The sequence below is a fragment of the Lepidothrix coronata genome, unplaced genomic scaffold (genome assembly GCF_001604755.1).
Source record: "Lepidothrix coronata isolate B3197 unplaced genomic scaffold, Lepidothrix_coronata-1.0 Scaffold0, whole genome shotgun sequence".
NCBI lineage: Eukaryota > Metazoa > Chordata > Aves > Passeriformes > Pipridae > Lepidothrix > Lepidothrix coronata.
The window spans coordinates 7,172,869-7,191,936 of NW_016690180.1; the positions used below are offsets into that span (position 1 = coordinate 7,172,869).

At 37.6% G+C, this 19,068-nt stretch overlaps 1 protein-coding gene across 2 annotated transcripts in view; it reads left to right on the forward strand.

Moving 5' to 3' along the window:
* The window catches only part of USP46 (ubiquitin specific peptidase 46), a 36,140-nt gene that overhangs the window by 2,933 nt on the left and 14,139 nt on the right, over positions 1-19,068 (forward strand). For both annotated transcript variants that reach the window (XM_017804267.1, XM_017804274.1), the window contains 4 exons: positions 12,458-12,538; positions 13,353-13,566; positions 15,075-15,304; positions 18,379-18,455. In XM_017804267.1, the coding sequence (XP_017659756.1) occupies positions 12,458-12,538; positions 13,353-13,566; positions 15,075-15,304; positions 18,379-18,455 (602 nt within the window). The remainder of the gene's footprint in view (positions 1-12,457; positions 12,539-13,352; positions 13,567-15,074; positions 15,305-18,378; positions 18,456-19,068) is intronic.

The window sequence follows — 19,068 nt, forward strand, 5'->3', positions numbered from 1 at the left end:
TATATAATGCTGCTTGTTAGTATGTTTGTAAGTTTTTTAACCTCGTTGAACTTAATAATGAAAAAAGTGTCAAGGTCTTCTTTATCTTTTCTCATTCCCATTCCACTTGAGAGTGTTCACAGAGCTTTTTTTCTTAATTTTTGCAAAAAAAAAAAAGATGATGCCTGGTTGATTTTCTGATTGGGTGGGGGAAAGTATGGAAAGAGAGAGAGAGAGGGAGCAATTGGTCCTGAAATACTTGTCCCTCTCTGAATGCAACATAGCTTATGTTTCCAATGGTAGTCCTTTTGACAGAGCTTCTTGTGTGTTTGTCCAAGTGCTTTTGTGTCCTAAGGGAAAAAATAGCTGAATTTTGGCTTAATTAATTACTAATTTAGCTCAAGAGAACCTGTCTAGTCAACATTTTAAGATACACATTTGCTATTTAATTGACTGCCTGATGTTTAGTATCTTGGGTTGCAATTTTGATCTCCTGAAGACAGTAGAGATGGTTAGTCTTTTCAGGAAGGATCAAAACAGGTGTAGTGGAGCAAGGAAGCCAAGGACAGTATTTAACTTCCTTGCAAAAGAGATTTAGTACTATATATTCACTGGATAAGCTCTCATATGCTGAGACAGACACAGTACGAGCTAACCAAGAAGGAAAAAATATTTGGGGCAAATTTCCACTTAGCGCATTTACTTGTAGTAAATATTTAAGTGCACAACTTTCTAGAATTAAACAAAATTCCTCTATTGGCTTTTACCAATTTTATTCCCTGAATTTTAATAATAACAATAGTACTAGTTATTATGCACTGATTTGCCTAATGAGACGTTAAGAGGTAAAACTTGTTCTGGGGGTGGAGGGGATGAAGGCAACTGTGCCTGAAAAAATCAGTGGGACTCTGTGTGGGCATGATGGCCATGCTCATTGAAAAGGGAGGTCTAGTCTCCAAGATGTTCATTTTACCTGCCTTTCAGACACTGTAAAAGCTTCTTCACTCTGTCTGCACACCATGTTCACCAGAGGGATGTATACAATAGGCAATTGTCACCTTTTATGTAGGATAGGTACAATAGAAGTGAAGAAGCATAAGATACACTGGAGAAACCCTATCTGAGGGAACACCAACATCCAGTGCCATGTAGCGCTTGAAGACACCAAATAGGGATGTGATTTAGCCCCTACAGTGCTGTAATCCTCTTTGGTTATTGTTTCTGTGATGTAACCAGACAACTCCACTATAAAATGCTGGTTCAAAGGTGGATAGGCATGCTGGCATTTTAAGGCTGTTTCTTACTGAAATACTCTGCAGTATGTTTCTCTGTTGATGAGCTTTAGGGTACAGCCTTGAGTTCTGAGTTAAGCTCATGCTGCAACTGTAGCCTAGGGATCTTATTGTTACGTGCAGTGAAGGACATCTAATCATTTCAGAGTGTATTGACATATATTTTTACAGATCTGGCTAACAAGCTCTGTGAACCATATTTTTCTCTTTTAGAATTCAGTTGAGAACAGGTATTAACCCCTCCTTTCATAATTTTGTAAGAGTATTTCAAATAATCCAATCTGCACTTCAAACTGTTCTGTCAATTTAATAAATGGGTTATTCTGAACACATTCAGATTGCTTTTGATTCAAGGTATCATCTGAGAAGCCCGGTAGTCCCTGCATTCTGGAAACAAATAAGAATAAATGTTGGATTATTTTGTTTGTTTGTTTTTAATAGCACGATTTTAGAGACTCATTGCAGAGTTTGTTTAAATATAGAGCACTGGCAGAATGAAGACTCAAGTCTACAAACATGGATTTGGAAAATGCTTGACATAAAAAAATTTACAATTTTAATGCTGTGAAAATAATAACATTCTGCTTCATATAATAAGAATGGTCTTGGGTTATAGAATTGATCACTTTGACTTTCAACTGGATTTATTAATTTGAACAATCTGCAGTGTGTATTTCTTCATGTTTTTTACATCTTCTCATAAACAGAGATAAAGGCAAAATAATACATGACAAGACAGTAAAACAGCTATCTGAAGGCATATTTAGATTGATAAAGGAAAACCAATCTGCTAAATCTGTAAAAAAATTAGTTACAAATAGTTCAGGCAAAGTAATGTTAGAAGCATAGTCTCGAGACTGCACAATTTCAGTATGACATACATATAAAATATAGAAAAAATATGAAAAGTACAGAGAATATGAAGTCTAATTATTGTAATACCTTTCTGAAGTAATGAGAAACTTGAGAGTATGGCTGACAAACAGGTACTAGACTGACAAGCAGAAAATATGCATTCCATCAAAAGTTAAACAGATATCCACAAAAGATGTTTTTTCATTGGATAGAGTCGGATGTGCAAAATGAGAAACATGCAAATACATCATTTTCAATGGATAACCTGGAATAACGGCTGAGCTTGTCTTCCATGAATACCTTTGTTATGATTAAAGTGGTTATTACACACTTACTAGGTGTTTATAAGATAAGCACAGAAGGGCAGTTCATTAATACAATGTGTGCTTTACAATGTGTTTCTTTTAGATGCATGTAGTCTTTGGCTTCATGTTGCTGAATGAAGAGTAAACCAGAGGTTATGCTAAATACCTGAATAAAGGAACCTCTTAATTACAGCTCAGTAAGTGTCGGGATTGACAGCAAGCCTGTCAGCAGCCTGGCATTTATCGACGAAGCAGTGGACATAAACCAGATTACAGTATACCCCTGAAAGGAGGACAACACAGCATGCAGAAGAATGTGGGCAACTTTCAGACAGGAAGAAGATGGAAGACAGAAATGGACTTCCTGTACTTTCTGCAAGTCAGGATGACTCGACAAAAGCTACGTTTACTAGTTTGCAACCAATCCTGGTGTGTGTATACATGAAAGTACCAATAGCAGGATGACGTGTATAGCCTGATGTATGTTTACATGGAAGACAGCAATAGAAAGTTGACATGTGTGATATGTGAAAAGTATAAATGTTTGCAACCTGTTACAATAAAGTGATTACAGCCTTCTTGTAATCCTGTCCCTACTTTGGAAGAAGATTCTACGTCACTCTGCCCATCCCGACTTTAACAGCGACAAGTAAGGCTGAATGAGTCTGAATTGTGGAAGAGATGAGATTAAAAGCAGACTCTGGACCCTGATTAACTGTGTGTGGTGGGCAAATGCCATGCAGGAGGTGAGGTTCTGATGGATGTGAAGAGTCACTGTCTGGAGCGTGACTCAGTTTGAGACAATTCGGAGGGGCAGAGACCTCATACAGAAGTCTCCTCCCTTGAATTCAATACCCCTGTTTTCTCCAATATATATGGAGAGACCAAATATGCCCAGATGTGAGTGAAAAAAACAACTCTTTACCAAGAAGAATGCTGATAACTATACTGATAAAAGTGGTTTAAACCAAACGGTGAGGAGAAACTTCCCAAGCTCTGCCCACTGGACCAAATGAAAATGGCAGCCGGCCTCCCCCACCCAGAGAAAACACACCTGGCCACAGGACAGAGACCAGATGGCTGCCCTTCCAAGTGATTTTCCTCACCCACACTCAGAAAATTTGGCAGGAAAGGTTGGAGAGTCAGTGCTGGCAGGAAATGGCAGATGCTTGTGTGGCCCTGGAGTGAGGCTGCGGTGCTGGTATGGGCAGTTGAAGCAGGACTGCAGACCCCCGGGTGATTGGAAGGACCCACAAGATGTCCACTGGATCCAGTGATGAGACTTGGTTGTTGCAATTTCAATGTTCATTGGTCAAAGCGGTGGCCACAGTCCAGATCAGTCGAGGTGGTGGTGTAAGCCCCAGATGATGAGGGAAGCCCTGAAGCCCAGAGTTATATATGCTCAGGAACATGGAACATGGGAATGCCTCTGATACCTCCCCTGGGGCAGGGAGTTTTACACTGGATGATGTAACACTGGGAGTAACAGGATACTTCGTGAGTCTTCTAAGATGTTGCACCTGTCTCTAACATCAGTGCAGCTGAGTCCATTATGGCTCATGAACAAGAGAGGAAAACCTTCAGGCTGAATCTTCCAGGAAGTTACCGCAGCTGAGTCATCCATGTAAAGAAAAAGAAACAGTACCCCACCTGACAGGATTTGCCTCTTTCCTTACCTTACCTTCTTCAACATGCAGCTTATACCCTGAGGTGTTGGATGTGCATGCCTTCAGCCCCTGGCCTGGGTGGCCACCTTGCACATTGTTAGCAAAGCACACTGTGGATTGAGCCATGAGCACCAGTAGTCCAATCTCTTGGGCAGGCACTGCAGGTGGTCACATGTTTGAGTCATTAATCACTAGCAGTTCAGTCTCTTTAGAGAAGACAAACCACCAAAAAGCCAAAGAAGCTTATTTGGAGAGAAAAGACTTTTTGTGTAACCCAGGACAGTTAGTCACGGCCAATCAGAGAAACAGTCAGGAAAGTTTCTTCTGCTGATCTTCCTTTAGCCTCAGAAAATGCCCTTAGCTGGCTGTTTGGCAGATACACTTATACACATTTTATGTACATTATGTACTCAACACCATAGCATATTAATGCTTCTGGGGAAGAAATGAGCTTGTATCTCCACCATCAGGCCCGGATTGTAAGCATGTTCTTGGATTTGCTCAGCCTTTGCAGAGAAAAACTCAGCTGTTGTGCTGAGAGTTTCAAACCAACCATTACTGGATATTGTGTGTTGCAGTTATTTGATTTTTTGATTTCACAATTGCTGACCTAGTAAGAGGTGCATCTAAACTCTCCTAGGACAATAAAGTCTCCAGCTGTCCATTGGAATTCCACTTGATAAACCTGTGTTGCTTCTGATGTACAACAGTCAAATTTGGAGATTCCAGTGATGGTGATTACATCATTGTCGCTGATAATGTCGTAACGGCCAAAGCGACACAAAAAAAGGTTCCAGCAAAGTTTATTCCAAGAAAAAAGCAGGGACAGCGGGGCTGCTGCGCAGCCCCTTAAGTACAGTTTTTGAACACACGTAATGCACATGGATAGGACAGTTCAAACTTTCACACCAGAATTCTTACAGCTAATAGGTGCATTTTCTAAACTCTACTTTCTCACAACAACTTTGCTCTTTCTCAAAACAGCCCAGTTCTTTCCCACAACAGTCCCGAGCACCTGCTCTTATTTTTCTCATGTTGATGTTTTTCCCAACTACTCTTGTTCAAAACAGGTCCTTGTTCTCATGAGACAGTGCTCCTGTTTTCATGAGACAGTGTTCTCTGTTCCCACGGGACAGCTTCTTCAGGATGCATCAGTATGTTGTCAGGATCAGGGCCTCCATTTTCAGTCCTCTCTTTTCAGTCCATCTCAGGGGTATACTTTGATCTGGTCAACATCTATTGCTTCATCAGCATGTGCCAAGGTGCTGACAGACCCGCTGTCACCCGTGACACATCATGTTTCCTAATGTCTTACCAGAATCTACATTATAGTAATTTGAGCTTAGTACTTCTCATCCTGTCCACCGTTGAGATCAAGAAGAGACTAGCTGCCTTCTGTAACAAACTGTAGACTAATCTAGTAAATCTAGTTCATAGCTGTATATGATCTGAAAACCTTTGTCAAGCCTTGCCTCAGCCTCTTCTGTCTTCTGCAACTAAACCCTATTCAACCCTTTTTTATACGTCACTTTTCTCTAGAGCTGAGTTTTTAATTATGACTGCCTTTTTTGGATTCTTTCCAGTTATTTCTGTCTTCCTTTAAACCAAGCCTGGATTTAGATTCTGTCTGAAGTCTTACCAGTGACAAGTTAAACAGGAAAGTTACTTTAGAAACTTTGTGAACTCCCTCTGTAGACTCCCATCTAAGAATTTCATTATGTTGTCAATATTTGTTGTGGTGGTTTGGGGGATTTTTTTTAAAAACACTGCATAACTGTGGCTTATTCATCTTATACTACACACAGACTTTTTTTTTCAGCTGACTACTACCTTAGTCAGCTATTTCCCATTCTGTGCATGTATAGGTGATTCTTCTCTTCATGTGCAGAATCTTGCATTTGTCTCAGCTCTTTAGCCAATTTCTCTAAAAGAAAAACATTGCCAAAAAATAATTTTGAATTCTAAACCTGTTCTGCAACATAACTGCAGCCCTCATAACTCATGTTATATGGAGATTTAATTAAGATATTCTTACTTCTGTCTCAGGGTTATTGAAAAGTATTCCAGCTGGTGCAGCTGTGATTAAGTCTAGAAGGTGCTTTGCTTTTGGAATGCTCTGAGGCACCACATATACAGTCTAGGTGGCCCAGAAAAAATGTTATTGAAGAAATTATAGCCTGTAAGCAAACCTCAGTCTCTTTTTGACTGGTGAGGCCATCCTGAGGTTATGTGTTCTGAAGAAGGAAATTGGCCAAAACCAATGGTTTTGCTACTTATTCCAGCAAAAGCCTGAGTGCTGCTAATCCAAAACCAATTAAGATGGGAATGCAGACAGACTCATGAGAGAACATTGAGTTTGGTAAAAGTTGCGTAATCCTGGAAACTGTAACGGTCAATGTTTTTAAAAAATTACTTGTTTTATAAGCTATGTAAGACTGAGTACCTTAGACACTTTGTTCAAGATTTTAAGTGGTTCAGGATTTCAAGGCTGTCAGGTTTTATATGTTTCTTAGTAACCACATAGTTAAGAGCTGAATTTATTTGTGGTATATATGACACTTATATCTGTGTTTAGAGATAGTTTAGTGCATCCAGAAAAAAAAAAAAACCAAAAAAAACCCCAAACAAACAAAAAAAAACCCCACAGCAGATTAGACATCTCTTTTCAAGCTCTTATAATTTGCCTAATGATAATAAAACTCTTTGGAAGAAATGCACAAAAATTATTGATTTAGATACATTTTCTTAAATCATTTTTCCTACAAAATTTTGAACACACAGTGGTTTTTAAGCTATGAAGTCCTATAAGTTTTCTCTCTTTCCTCTTCTCCCTTGTGGCAACAAAGACCCAAAATAGCTTTGCTGGAGGAACAATAAAACTTTCCTTCACAGAACAAAAAGAGAGCTAATCTGGTTAAATTCAACCATCTTGTAGAAACCAGCACAGATGTACACTTTAAAAAACACAGAAAAATTTCAGGTTTGGTATCTAATATCAGTGAGTTCGTAAGAAGGCTGGTTCAGCTATTTCCGTTACTCACATATCCCTCTGAAAGCTGAGGTTACCCCTGAGGATAGCCAAAGTCCAGCACTGGGGACAAGTCGTGTCTATTGAAAGCAGCTGCATATATGCTGCATGCTGTGATATTGCTTGCTCTTCCCTTACTCTTCTTTCTTTGTGTTGCTTCTGGGAGCTAATTTGGGATTTTATTTAGAGTTGCTTCCTCTCTTTTGAGTTATCCATCGCTGCCATTTGTTGGCCATGAGGCCTTTCACATCTTCTTTTTCCCTTTCTTCCCATAATGCTGTGCCTTCCAAAATCCTGAAACTCAGGCTGCCTAGCCCTGAAGCCATTTCTATTTTTACTTTAATTTCTCCTCTACCAGCCTAAACATCACCATTAGTTTGTCTAAAGTCTCTCCCTTCAGGAAACAGCTCTATTTCTAGCATGTTGCTCTCACTTTCCCTGAATACTAAGAAAAAAAAATCTACTTCATAGCTGTATATGATCCAAAACCCTTTGTCATGGACCAGCCATCTTTCCTTATTGGTCTCTTGTTCTTTATATATTTGTTTTTCTGTTTTCATGATTCAATTTTTATGTTTTTTTTCCTTATATTTTTTAGATTTTCTTGTGAACAAGATATTTCCTCTTATTTCTTCTTTTGTCTTTTATTCTTTGAAGTTTATTCTTACTGTGTTTCTGTTTATGTAGTGATACCCATTTAATAGGTGGCTTATAAGAAGTCCTAATTTCTTTACAGCATTCATTTACTTTAAATTAAATATGTGTATATTTCTAGAAAGTTAGTGCAATTTTTTATAGCTCTGTCACAGTACAATGTCTAGCCTGATTTGCTGTCTTCTGATGACAGTATCTTTCATATTAGCTCTATTCCATTTCTCACTTCGTCGAATAATTGTATTTAGGTTACTTTGCTACATGTGATTTAATGATCTAATCTGATGTCTTTTTTTCCCCTGAACTGTTATTTTGTTTACCTGCTAATGTGTAAAGGAATGGCAGGGTTGGCTTTTTTGTTTGTTGGTTTTTTTTACTTTATCTGTTTCGTGTGATACAGCACGCAAATTAAACTCTTAGCAACATTATTAGAAATTTCAACTGAAAAGAGAACTGGCAGTCCTGTCCTTTAGAAGGCCTAGAGCAAAATAACAAGAGGAAAAAATATAGGTCGTATGATTAGAATATTTTTGGAGCAGTGCTATGGTAGAAATCTTGGTTTTGCCTGAATTGACCCATGCTTGGCTATGTCTCTAGCTGTATGTCTTTGCCATTTTATAAGGGCTGAATTCTTATTGTCTAATTAAGTGGTAAAACTTCTGAGAAATCAAGGTTCACCAGCACCACAGAATACATAGTAGGAGTTTCCACATTGACCTAGTTCTCATTCTCAAAAGGTCTGGCTACCACAGTCACTTCATTGCATTTCCTTCATTAGTGTATTTTTTTAAGAAGGAGCCAGTCTCCTTTATTATGAATTTATTTAATATACTCCAAGTACCACTTCATTGACTTATGCAGCCTCTCCTCATTTCAGGCTCTGTGGCCACACTGCTGCTCTTGCTGATTTTTATGGAACTACAGCAGATTCAGCTGTGGTAGGATATTTCTCCTAGCTGAAGCACAAAACCATTTATAAAAGCATAGAGAGTGAATTGCATTAAAATGTCTGAGCAGGTTTTCACTGTAGAAGTGACCAAAATGACTTGCTGGGAGTGGAAACAAGCACAAGTATGCTTAAAACTGTGTTAACTAGTCGTGGTTGATTTTTGCTGTTGATTAACCTCAACAGACTAATATGTTTTCTATTTTTGATGTGGTAGGTTTAAACTGAATTCTGAATTATCTTTAACCCATCTGTAATAACGTATTTCTTCCACTTTAAACCTGATTTGGGTATACAGTTTCTGGTATACTTTGATTGGAAAATTTCCTTCTTCTGCCATCATATCAACCGCTTATTGAGGACACTTCATATGCAAAACATGTAATATATATGGAATGGAACATGGTTTGAGTTTACTAAGTAGTATGCCTAAACTTTTTTTCTCCTTTTAAGAAATATATCCTTCTTTGAAGTATTAGTTCTCTATGCTTCTTACTGGTTTTCATAGACTTCTTTTTCTATTAATTTAATAGCATCTTTTTGGAGAACTTAAAATAAACCAGACTGAAATTGCCCTTGATATAAAAAGACACAAATCCTAATTAAGTCCAAGGAAGTTAAGTCATCCAAAGATTGAATTTAGCCTCTCTGTTTTATTGGGTCACTGGCACGTAGTGCTTTGTTTTATATTTGCAACAGCCAAGTCCTGGTTTTGGAGAGGTAAAGCTGCATGATGAGCTGTTACTAAGCATATGTTGTTTCAACAGTGTGTATTTCAGAAATTTCCATGCAATATAGAATTTTTATATGAAGATCAGTTAGTGCACATCATGAATTTTTTTGGTTTTCAGCGATAATTTTTTTGAAAAATCCTGATTCTTGCTCTTTCTCACAATATTTATGAGGAAATTTGGATGCTAGGAGGGATTTGTCAAACCATCTGGCATCCTCTGAAGTAAGATACCCTGGTCTTGGAGGAGAAGCAAATGAGTAATGTAAGAGCAACTAATTAGCAGAGCACTTTCATTCTACTTGTCTAACAACATATAGTAACCTGTAGTTTATGAAAGAATTGGAGGTTACCTTTTAGAAATACCATTTTCCATGAACTGTAGAGGGAGAATTTATTTCAGTGTGGAGAATACTTCCTACGAAACTGGAAAAACACCCACTTCATTCTTACGTTAGGGAAGTTGATTGTAATGCTAAAAGTGTAATCAAAGAAAACCTTTGCTTTGATCTGAATGCTGTAAAATGAGTAGTAATATGAAGATGGTTTTCTTCAAAAGTTGCATTAATCTTCTGCAGTCATGTTTTTCTTTTATCAGACAAGGTTTTGAGGGTAACAGTGGCTGTTTGCTTCAGTGCTAATAACAGATAGGCAAATGTTTATCAGTTTCCTCCCTTTCGGAATGTCGGATGCTTTGCTGAATCTGTCCATCTTTAGCAAGGCTGACTTTCCTAGCAATAAAACTAATCTTCATATGGGACTTACATAATTATCACATTGTCATCTCTATTGAAAGGTAGCCAATAATTGCTTTGTATCGATCGTTCCTTTTTTCCAAGTTTCTCACTGAGGCTTAGCAGAGTCTGGTGAGAAAAGACAGTGTGCCCCTTATGAAGCTTTGCATGAAGCCTTGTGCTTGTAAAGCACTTCAGTCTCAAAGGCATTGTCTGGGAAATAACATGCGCTTCATCTGAGCCATGAGCTCTGTGTATGTGGGAGAAAGGGGGAGAATGGAAAAAGATCTGAGAAAGGGATGTGAAATACAAAATCTTTGGAGCTTTTCTGGAACCTGCCAACTTAGAGGAGATGTTTTACTTTAAAGCCTTGTAAATTCTCAAAGTGCACCTGTGCTGAGTTTCACACTACTGATTCTGTTGACTAAAATAATCTTCTTTTAATGAGTTGTCATGAAATAATAATCTAGTATAGCAAGCAGTGGTGATGGTAGGTGGAGTAACGAAACAAATCAGGCCTTGGGGAGAAGATGGGTGTCATCAAATTTTTTAATCTGATTACCAGTTACTTTGAAGATTTTAGCTGATGAAGTCTGAGCAAATGCCTACCATAAGGTCAGCAAGGTTTTTCACACAATCTCTCATGATGTCCTCATAGGCAAATTCAGGATGGACTGGATGAGTGGACAGTGAGGTGGATTAAGAACTGGCTGATCAGCAGATCCCAGAGAATTATTATCAGTGACACAGGGTCTAGTTACAGGCCTGTCACTAGTGGTGTCCCCCAAGGTTCAATACTGGGCCCAGTATTGTTTAACTTCTCCATCAATGACTTGGATGAAGAGGCAGATGCCTTCTCAGCAAATTTTCTGATGACACAAAGCTGGAAGAAGTGGCCAATACCCCAAAGGGCTGTGCAGCCCTTCAGAAGGACCTTGACAGGTAGGAGAAATGGGCAGAGAACTGTCTGAAATTCAGCAAAGGCAAATGCAGGGTCCTGCACCTGAGGAAGAATAACCCCATGCACCAATACAGGCTGGGGGCTGACCTACTGGAAAGCAGCTCTGTGAAGAAGGACCTGGGGGTCCTGGTGGACAACAACCTGTCCATGAGCCAGCAGTGGCCTTGGTGGCCAACGGTATCCTGGGATGCACTAGGAAGAGCCTTACCAGCAGGTCGAGAGAGGTCCTGCCCTTCTACTCGGCCCTGGTGAGGCCACATCTAGAGTGTTGTGTCCAGTTCTGGGTTCCTCAGGACAAGAGAGACATGGAGCTCCTGGAGCAGGTCCAGCAGAGGGCAACAAAGATGATAAGAGGACTGCAACATCTCTCTTATGAGGAAAGGCTGAGGGAGCTGGACCTGTTCAGTCTGGAGAAGAGACCACTGAGAAGGGAACTCATCAATGTCTATAAATATCTGAAGGGAGGATCTGAAAAGGATGGAGCCAGGCTTACAGAGTGGGTAGGAGTAATGACACATTTGGCAGCAACCTACTTTGCTTGCTTAGTACTTTCAACTTGTTTAAAAATGGTCATTTTAATATAGCAAAACTACAGGTAACATACAAAATTAATGGTTGTACTTCACAGAGCAGCAGTTACCTAAACAACTTTGCTATTGAAGATAAGCTGAATATAACTTGCCACACCAAGGCTAGGAGATGTAACAGTACTTGAGTTTATGTGCCCTTTGATGTTAGATAGGAAAAAATGAGAGGTATATTACTTGCTTTTAACATTTGTGATGTTGTTACTGTAACTGTGTACCAATATGAAGCCCAAATATTGTTACAGGCTGATGACGAATTAAAAGGCATTCAGAGGGGTTTCAGTAATGCTTAGAAAATGTGCCTTACATCTAGGAACTGGTTAGCCAAGATAACTTTTAGGCTTGTGCTTAAGATCAACAGGTATCTTTATAAGGCAAGTGAGTAATGGGATCCAGATGCCCATGTACACAGTAAAATTAAGAAGGAATTGGGTATGGGAAGAACAGCTGTTGTTGTGACCTGTTCCCTTCTAATCAGCCATTACTAGAGGGTCCATGCCAGGCCAGCTCTGCTACCTAGATTTACAAATATTTTTATTGTCTCATGAGGCTGTTGTGCTTGCCTATTGGTAAGACAGAGTTAGCTTGGCTAATCATAGCTAAAAGAAAAAATTATTTTCTATCTTGATACTAAAATAATTTTATTTTAGAATCTTATTATTCTAAATAATTTCCTTTTCTTTTTTTTTCTTTTTTTTTTTTAATTTTTATTTGTATAGGGCACCAATGCCTCTGCTCTGGAAAAAGACATTGGCCCAGAGCAGTTTCCAATCAATGAACACTACTTCGGACTGGTTAATGTAAGTACTGTTTTCAGTAGGTAAACCATATACAGAACTATGGCTCTGATGTTACTTGAACTTTGCTTTGTTTGGTTTGGTTTGGTTTGGTTTCCTCTCTCCCTGACTCTTATCAATCTTATTCTAAGGTAGGATTGTCTTTTTTTTGAAAAAAAAAAAAAAAAAAAGCTGCCCAGGTTCCAATTTTAGGCAAATTAGGTTGCAGAACTGTTTCAGATGTTTGAAGACAAATTCATACACTCCCGGAGAGAACAGTTTACTGTTCTGTGAATGTTTCCAGAGATTAGAACTTACACTTCAATACAGTTAAAAGTCTATTTTAGCTGTGAAATGGCAGGGAGGAAGTGATGGAAGTATGTACAAGCTTAGGTACAGCATTCTGCATTGGGGACTCTTAGGAGGAGCTTTTTTATGTGACCAAGGAGAGAATGAGTGAGAAGGGTGTTTAATCACTTGTTTATTCCCACATAAATAATACAGATATAGTAATTCTTTCCATTGAAACATTAGTCATTCTACTACTGAGCAGTAAGATAGAGCCTAGGAAGAGTATGTTATTATATTAAAACAAACTTAACAAGATCCACTACAATAAACATATCTCTTGCAGGTGGAAACCTTTACTTTGTATCCTAGTTAATTTAGAACACCCTGGTTTTTTCTGTGAAGTGTCAGGGGTGGGTGTGGAAATATATTTCTGCAGCAACTGCATGGAAAAGTGGCTGGTTTGTGACAGGGACACAGAAGTTAAATGAAGCAAATAATTTTATTGTGACACACAGGGATTAAGCTTGTTTTTAATTTTACTTGGCAGTTTGGGAACACCTGCTACTGTAACTCCGTGCTGCAGGCATTATATTTTTGCCGGCCATTTCGGGAAAATGTATTATCGTACAAGGCCCAACAGAAAAAGAAAGAAAATCTCTTGACTTGTCTGGCAGATCTTTTCCACAGTATTGCTACTCAGAAGAAAAAAGTTGGAGTTATTCCACCAAAAAAGTTCATATCAAGGTTACGAAAAGAGAACGGTAAGTGTAAAACTGGAATCCTCTAAGACATTCAGGCATTGATCAGAAATGTATAAATAAATATTGGGCAATGGGATCATAGTAATCAGATGTGCAAGTTAGATTTGTAAATTGCTTTTAGTACTTTGTGGGGTTTCGATATTAATATTTTAGTATCTGTGTAGACAATATTATGCTTGAAATAACCATACCAGGTTTCATATGTTCCCAGAAGTGTATGAATTAATAATTTTCACAGCATGGTGGGACAGACTGTACTGTACAGTGAACCGGGATTGGGAACAGGGTGACACTCTGCTCTAATTTTTAAATTCTTCTTTTTGTGGCAGATAGAAACATTGAGGGCAGTTGGCAGTATAGAAACTGTGTGGCCTAGGAGTGCTACAAGCACCGCTACTCCAGAACACTTTGGAGGATAAGTAACTGGATGTGTGGGGGGTGTTCCATCAACTGCACATCAACTGCTGCTCTTGTTCTTAGGAGTGGTGGACACAGTCTTACTCTGTGAAGCATCAGACACCTTTTGAGCATTAGGCTGGCAACAGCATATGCCTAATCTTGTAGTAGTTCTTTCTATGGGATATGAGGAGCATCTTAAGACAGAGAAGCCTGCCACACAGCTCCATTTTGGCCTAGATTCATATCAATGTGGGTGGTATGCTTAGAAACAGAGGAGCTTTGAATGAAGAGACAAAGTACGAGTCAAACACCTGGAAGAAATTGCTTCCTGGTGACAGCATATAAATGGGCAGACTGTTCATTTCAAAGCAGATTTTTGAAATTGTGACAAAGTTAACTCTCAGTCATCTAGTGATAAATGCCCCCACACTGTTCAGGATCACTTTTAGAGACTGGATCTTATGTTTTCAGCTTTTTTAAATTAGGGCCAGACTCAGTGTGTATTAACCCGTTTATGTGTCCAGGCTAGACACTACAAAGCTGAAGGTCCTGTACAATATTTTCTGAGGAAATCCATGTGAGCTTTTTCAGGAGCAGGGGAATAAAAATACACAGTTCTGGGAACACAGACTCTTTTTTTCTTTGACATGGTGGCCAAGTTAAGCCTTCACTGGAGAAGCCTGTACTAAGTCACCAGTGGGATATTTCCTTCTTCTGTGAGCATTTATTGAAGAGGACAAGTCTCTGCTCATCAGACTTCTGTGTAAAAAATGAGCTTTCTTAGATGGTGTTATTATTATTACTACTTGAGGCGCGTTAACCTTGACTGACTGCCAGGTGCCCACCAAGCCTCTCTCTCACTCACCACTAAGCAGGGCAGGGGGAGAAAATAATATTAAAAAAACCTGTGAATTGAGATAAAGGCAGTTTAATTTAAAAAAAAAAAAAAGGCAAAAATTGCATGTGGAAGGAACGCAAAGCCAAAGGAGATTTGTTCTGTACCTCCCGTCAGCAGACGATTCCCAGCCCCTCCATGGGAGGAAGCAAATTTTCTTTCTTGAAGAAAAAGATATATTATGCTGTACAAATCTTGATTCTCTTCTTCACAGATCTCTTTGACAACTACATGCAGCAGGATGCACATGAGTTTTTAAACTACCTGCTCAACACCATTGCAGACATTTTGCAGGAGGAGAAAAAGCAGGAAAAGCAAAATGGGAAACTGAAAAATGGCAACATGAATGAAGCTGAAGAAAACAATAAACAAGAACTCACCTGGGTGCATGAGATTTTTCAGGGAACACTGACTAACGAAACTAGATGTTTGAACTGTGAAACCGTAAGCATTGGGATAGATTTTTTTTGTTGTTGTTGTTGTTCATTAGTAGATAGATACATTTTATATACATATAAATATATGAATCTTTTCAGACATCTGAGAGTTGTGGATATTCCTGTAGAATTTACTTCTTGAAGTGAGTATATTCTTTTCTAAAAATTTATTTTTCTAAGCATTACTTGGCTAACATATGTCAGGTTTTGCTGTCGTAATACATATCTCTACAGTTAAAATTCTTGCTAGTGAATCAATACCCTTCCTTATTACTGTAACTTTGAGGGAAGATACTAACACCATATTCAATGAATAAGTGAAACGTCAAGAAGAATTTGTGTGAATTCAATCTTAAAATGCGACTAGTATACAGACAGTTCATTATTAACAAACTATATGTTTTCTTTTATCTCCCTAATATTTTCTAGAAGTTGATGTCAGTTTGGAATCTCTTATGTTTGAAGTATAACTAAAAATTAGTATTAGTTAGGGGACCTGATTGCAAATCTGTTATTGGTACAGCAATGCTGTGAACTGGGCCAACAAACTGTTCTGGCCTAAGAACTCTGTGGTTTTACTCAGATCAGTACTGCTTCTGTGGGCTTACTCTAAAGAAAACACAGCTTTAGATTAGCTGTGTTAAGATGGGAGAAGGTGCTCAGAAAAGGTATCTTCAGACAGCAAGCTGAGGTTAAGTATCTTTAGACAGCTGAAGTTAGGTGAGATAAACTGTACCCAGGTCCTACCAGATGTGTAAAAGAACATATCCTGATATTTCTAATCATAAAGGGTAGCTTTGTATTCCAAAAAAATTTGACTTTTCCAGGGGCTTGAGTCAGAGGGGGGGAGTGGGGAGAAAAGAGGCAGTGATAGTCAATGTGAAAAAAGGTGCTGAAAGAAGTTTGGAACAAGCCTGTTCAAGTAAAAACATGAGAGATATATTGAAAATTAATTATTTAATCTATTTCAATTTTAAAAATCCAGGTAATAAAAGCCAGTAAAAGTAAATAAAAGAGTAGAATTCTTTTTTAACTAACAAGTTTCTTTAAATGGCTGTGGCCTAATTGTAAATCAATATCTAGTGTTTACTCAGACAAACTGTAGAGAAGTGGGGATGTGTCCTTAGGTAACAGCAAAACTGCACAATTCCCTACTTGTGATTCAAAGTGACCAAGGTTTATGCAAAATATAATGCTAGGTATTGCTGCTGCAGGAAAGCTTGTCCGTAGCTTTCTCTGAATGCAGAAATACTGTATACTACTTAGGATACTTTTCCGGTTTATTTTTCTTGGATTATTGAAATCTTTTGGAAATAGTAAAACAGATTAAAAGATGTTTATTTGCTAAAATATTCACAAGTAATCCATGAAGGATCCTTCAGATTCCAGCAGATTCTTATTGTCGCTTACAAAGAATGCAGTTTGAATCTTGTTTTCCAGCTACCTTTAATTTTAGTCTGTATTATCCTAGTTCTAATTCACTCATCTTTCCTTTCAGTAAATATTTGATATGCTGAAATCAATAACAAAATTCCTAGGTTCTTTGACCTATTCAGATGAAACACTATACTTGCCAAAGACTTTTTCAAGTATTTAACCTCTTTCATGATACGCAGTGTGTTTGACAGAACTCTAGTTCCAGCTGCAGAGATACAATATTCTCTGAATCTTTGTTGCTTTATCTTTCAAATTTTAGCTGTATATTTATACTGCAGTTGACTGCTGCCAATTTTGTGGCTTCCTGTCCCCTGTGGGTCAAGTCATGTCTCAAGGAGGATTTGCTGTTCATTTCAATTGGGTGTGCGTTCTGCCTCTACACATGTTTGATAATAACAAAATTCATCCTGCTAAAGGTGTTCCTCTGGATTCGGGTCTGATATGGGCTGCATTCACCAAGCTTAGAGGATCTCTGATATAACACAAATAGGAGCTGAACGTAGTACATCCATAGAATTGCAAAAACTTTGACATCCATAGAATTGCAAAAATCTGAGCATGAGGGACTTCTGCCAGAATGATGAATTCAACCCCTCACGGAAGTTCTTGATTTGAACTTCACTGTCACACCATCTGATTTAGTTATTCTAAGGAAATGCAGCCATAGGAGGCAAAATATGGAGTGTTCATGCAACATTTTATAAACAAAATTGATTGTTATGAATATGAATGAATTCATGTGCAGTAAGTAACTCTGCAGCCTTTTGACTCAGTTAAGTATTACAAGGATTATCCATTTGCATGACTTTTTTGTTAATGTTACTTCACCTTCAAGATTAAACACTCTTAGTAAAAAATAATTTTCAAAGCAAATATCAATATGTCATTCTAAAAATACTTGGGCCTATTTTTTTTAAATAAAAATTCATTATACTTTTTCTTCTCTTGTTCCGTCTAAAAATAAAGATTGGCAATATCAAAATGATTTCGCAAATTATTATCACTTCATCAATTTTACCTTTGATCTTCAATATTTTTAGTCAAAATTATTGTCCAGAAACAATGTTCAATGGGGAAATGCAGCTGTGTCAACTAGAAATATAAACCCAGCCTTTTGAATGCTCACTGGAGAGAAAAAATAACGCAGTTAAATATGACATTTTTTGACAGATGCATATTTGGAAAATATCTTCACTACATCCTTTATAGTGGAAAAAATTAGGTAGGAATAAACTGTGATTATATAGTGTAATATAATATACAAAGGGTCAACAAAATTCCAATAAAATAAGAAAGTAGACTGTGTTACATAAAAAAGGAACATATGTAATGCACCAATCACAGCTAATACAGGGGATGATGATCAACCATCATTTAGTGAACAATAGGCTGTCGTCACTGGTCCATGGTTAGTGGGATTGGATAAGTGGAACAGAGAGAAGTTAAATTATATGAAAACAGGATTGGTAGAATTACTAATAAATATAGTCAAAAGGAACTGAAAAAAAAATAAAAGCATTGAAATTAATAATTTTTGTGTAATTTATTTTCGTAGAAATTGCTCTATCCTTTAGCATTTTCAAAGATATAAACAGCATTTAAATGTATGGCATCTCTGTTTTACATGTATATTTTTTGCAACAGGTTAGTAGCAAAGATGAAGATTTTCTTGACCTTTCTGTTGATGTGGAGCAGAACACATCGATTACACACTGTCTAAGGTAAATGAATGGATCTTTTTGGCAAGTAGTTCTGTCTAGCTGCTAAAATTTCCAAGTGTAATTGGTAGAGAAAATTAGAATAACATTTGGGTTCAAACTTTTCTTAAACAGAAGAAAAAGACTTTAAACTGGATGTTTCTTCTAATGACAAAATATACATTAATATACTTTGTTTTACTCAATTTCAATATGTGTGTTTGAAAGAGAAAAAAATAATCTCTTGGGAAAAATAGATGATTTCCTTGTCATCTAGAAGAATTGCTGCAGAATAATATTGTCTAGAAAGAGTTTTAAATGTGCTTATCTTTAAGGTTCTACTCAAGTGCTTTGTTGATTAGAATTTATGTGTATATTAAAAGTTAAATGTGTGCTTTGCAGAATGAGTGTTAGAGTACATAGAGGGCAAAATATTTCAAAACTCTAGTTTTCTATTATAAGCTTATTATTCTGTGTCTCATCCTAAAAATATGTGAAGAAATATTTTATTCTAAAATTTCAGTTCTGCTCCTAGTACAGTCCAATAAAAAGTATTTTAGAGATCAAAATAATTTTCAGACATGCATGGATGACTATTCTGAGGGATTTAAAATATTCAGGATTTTGGCATTGATAG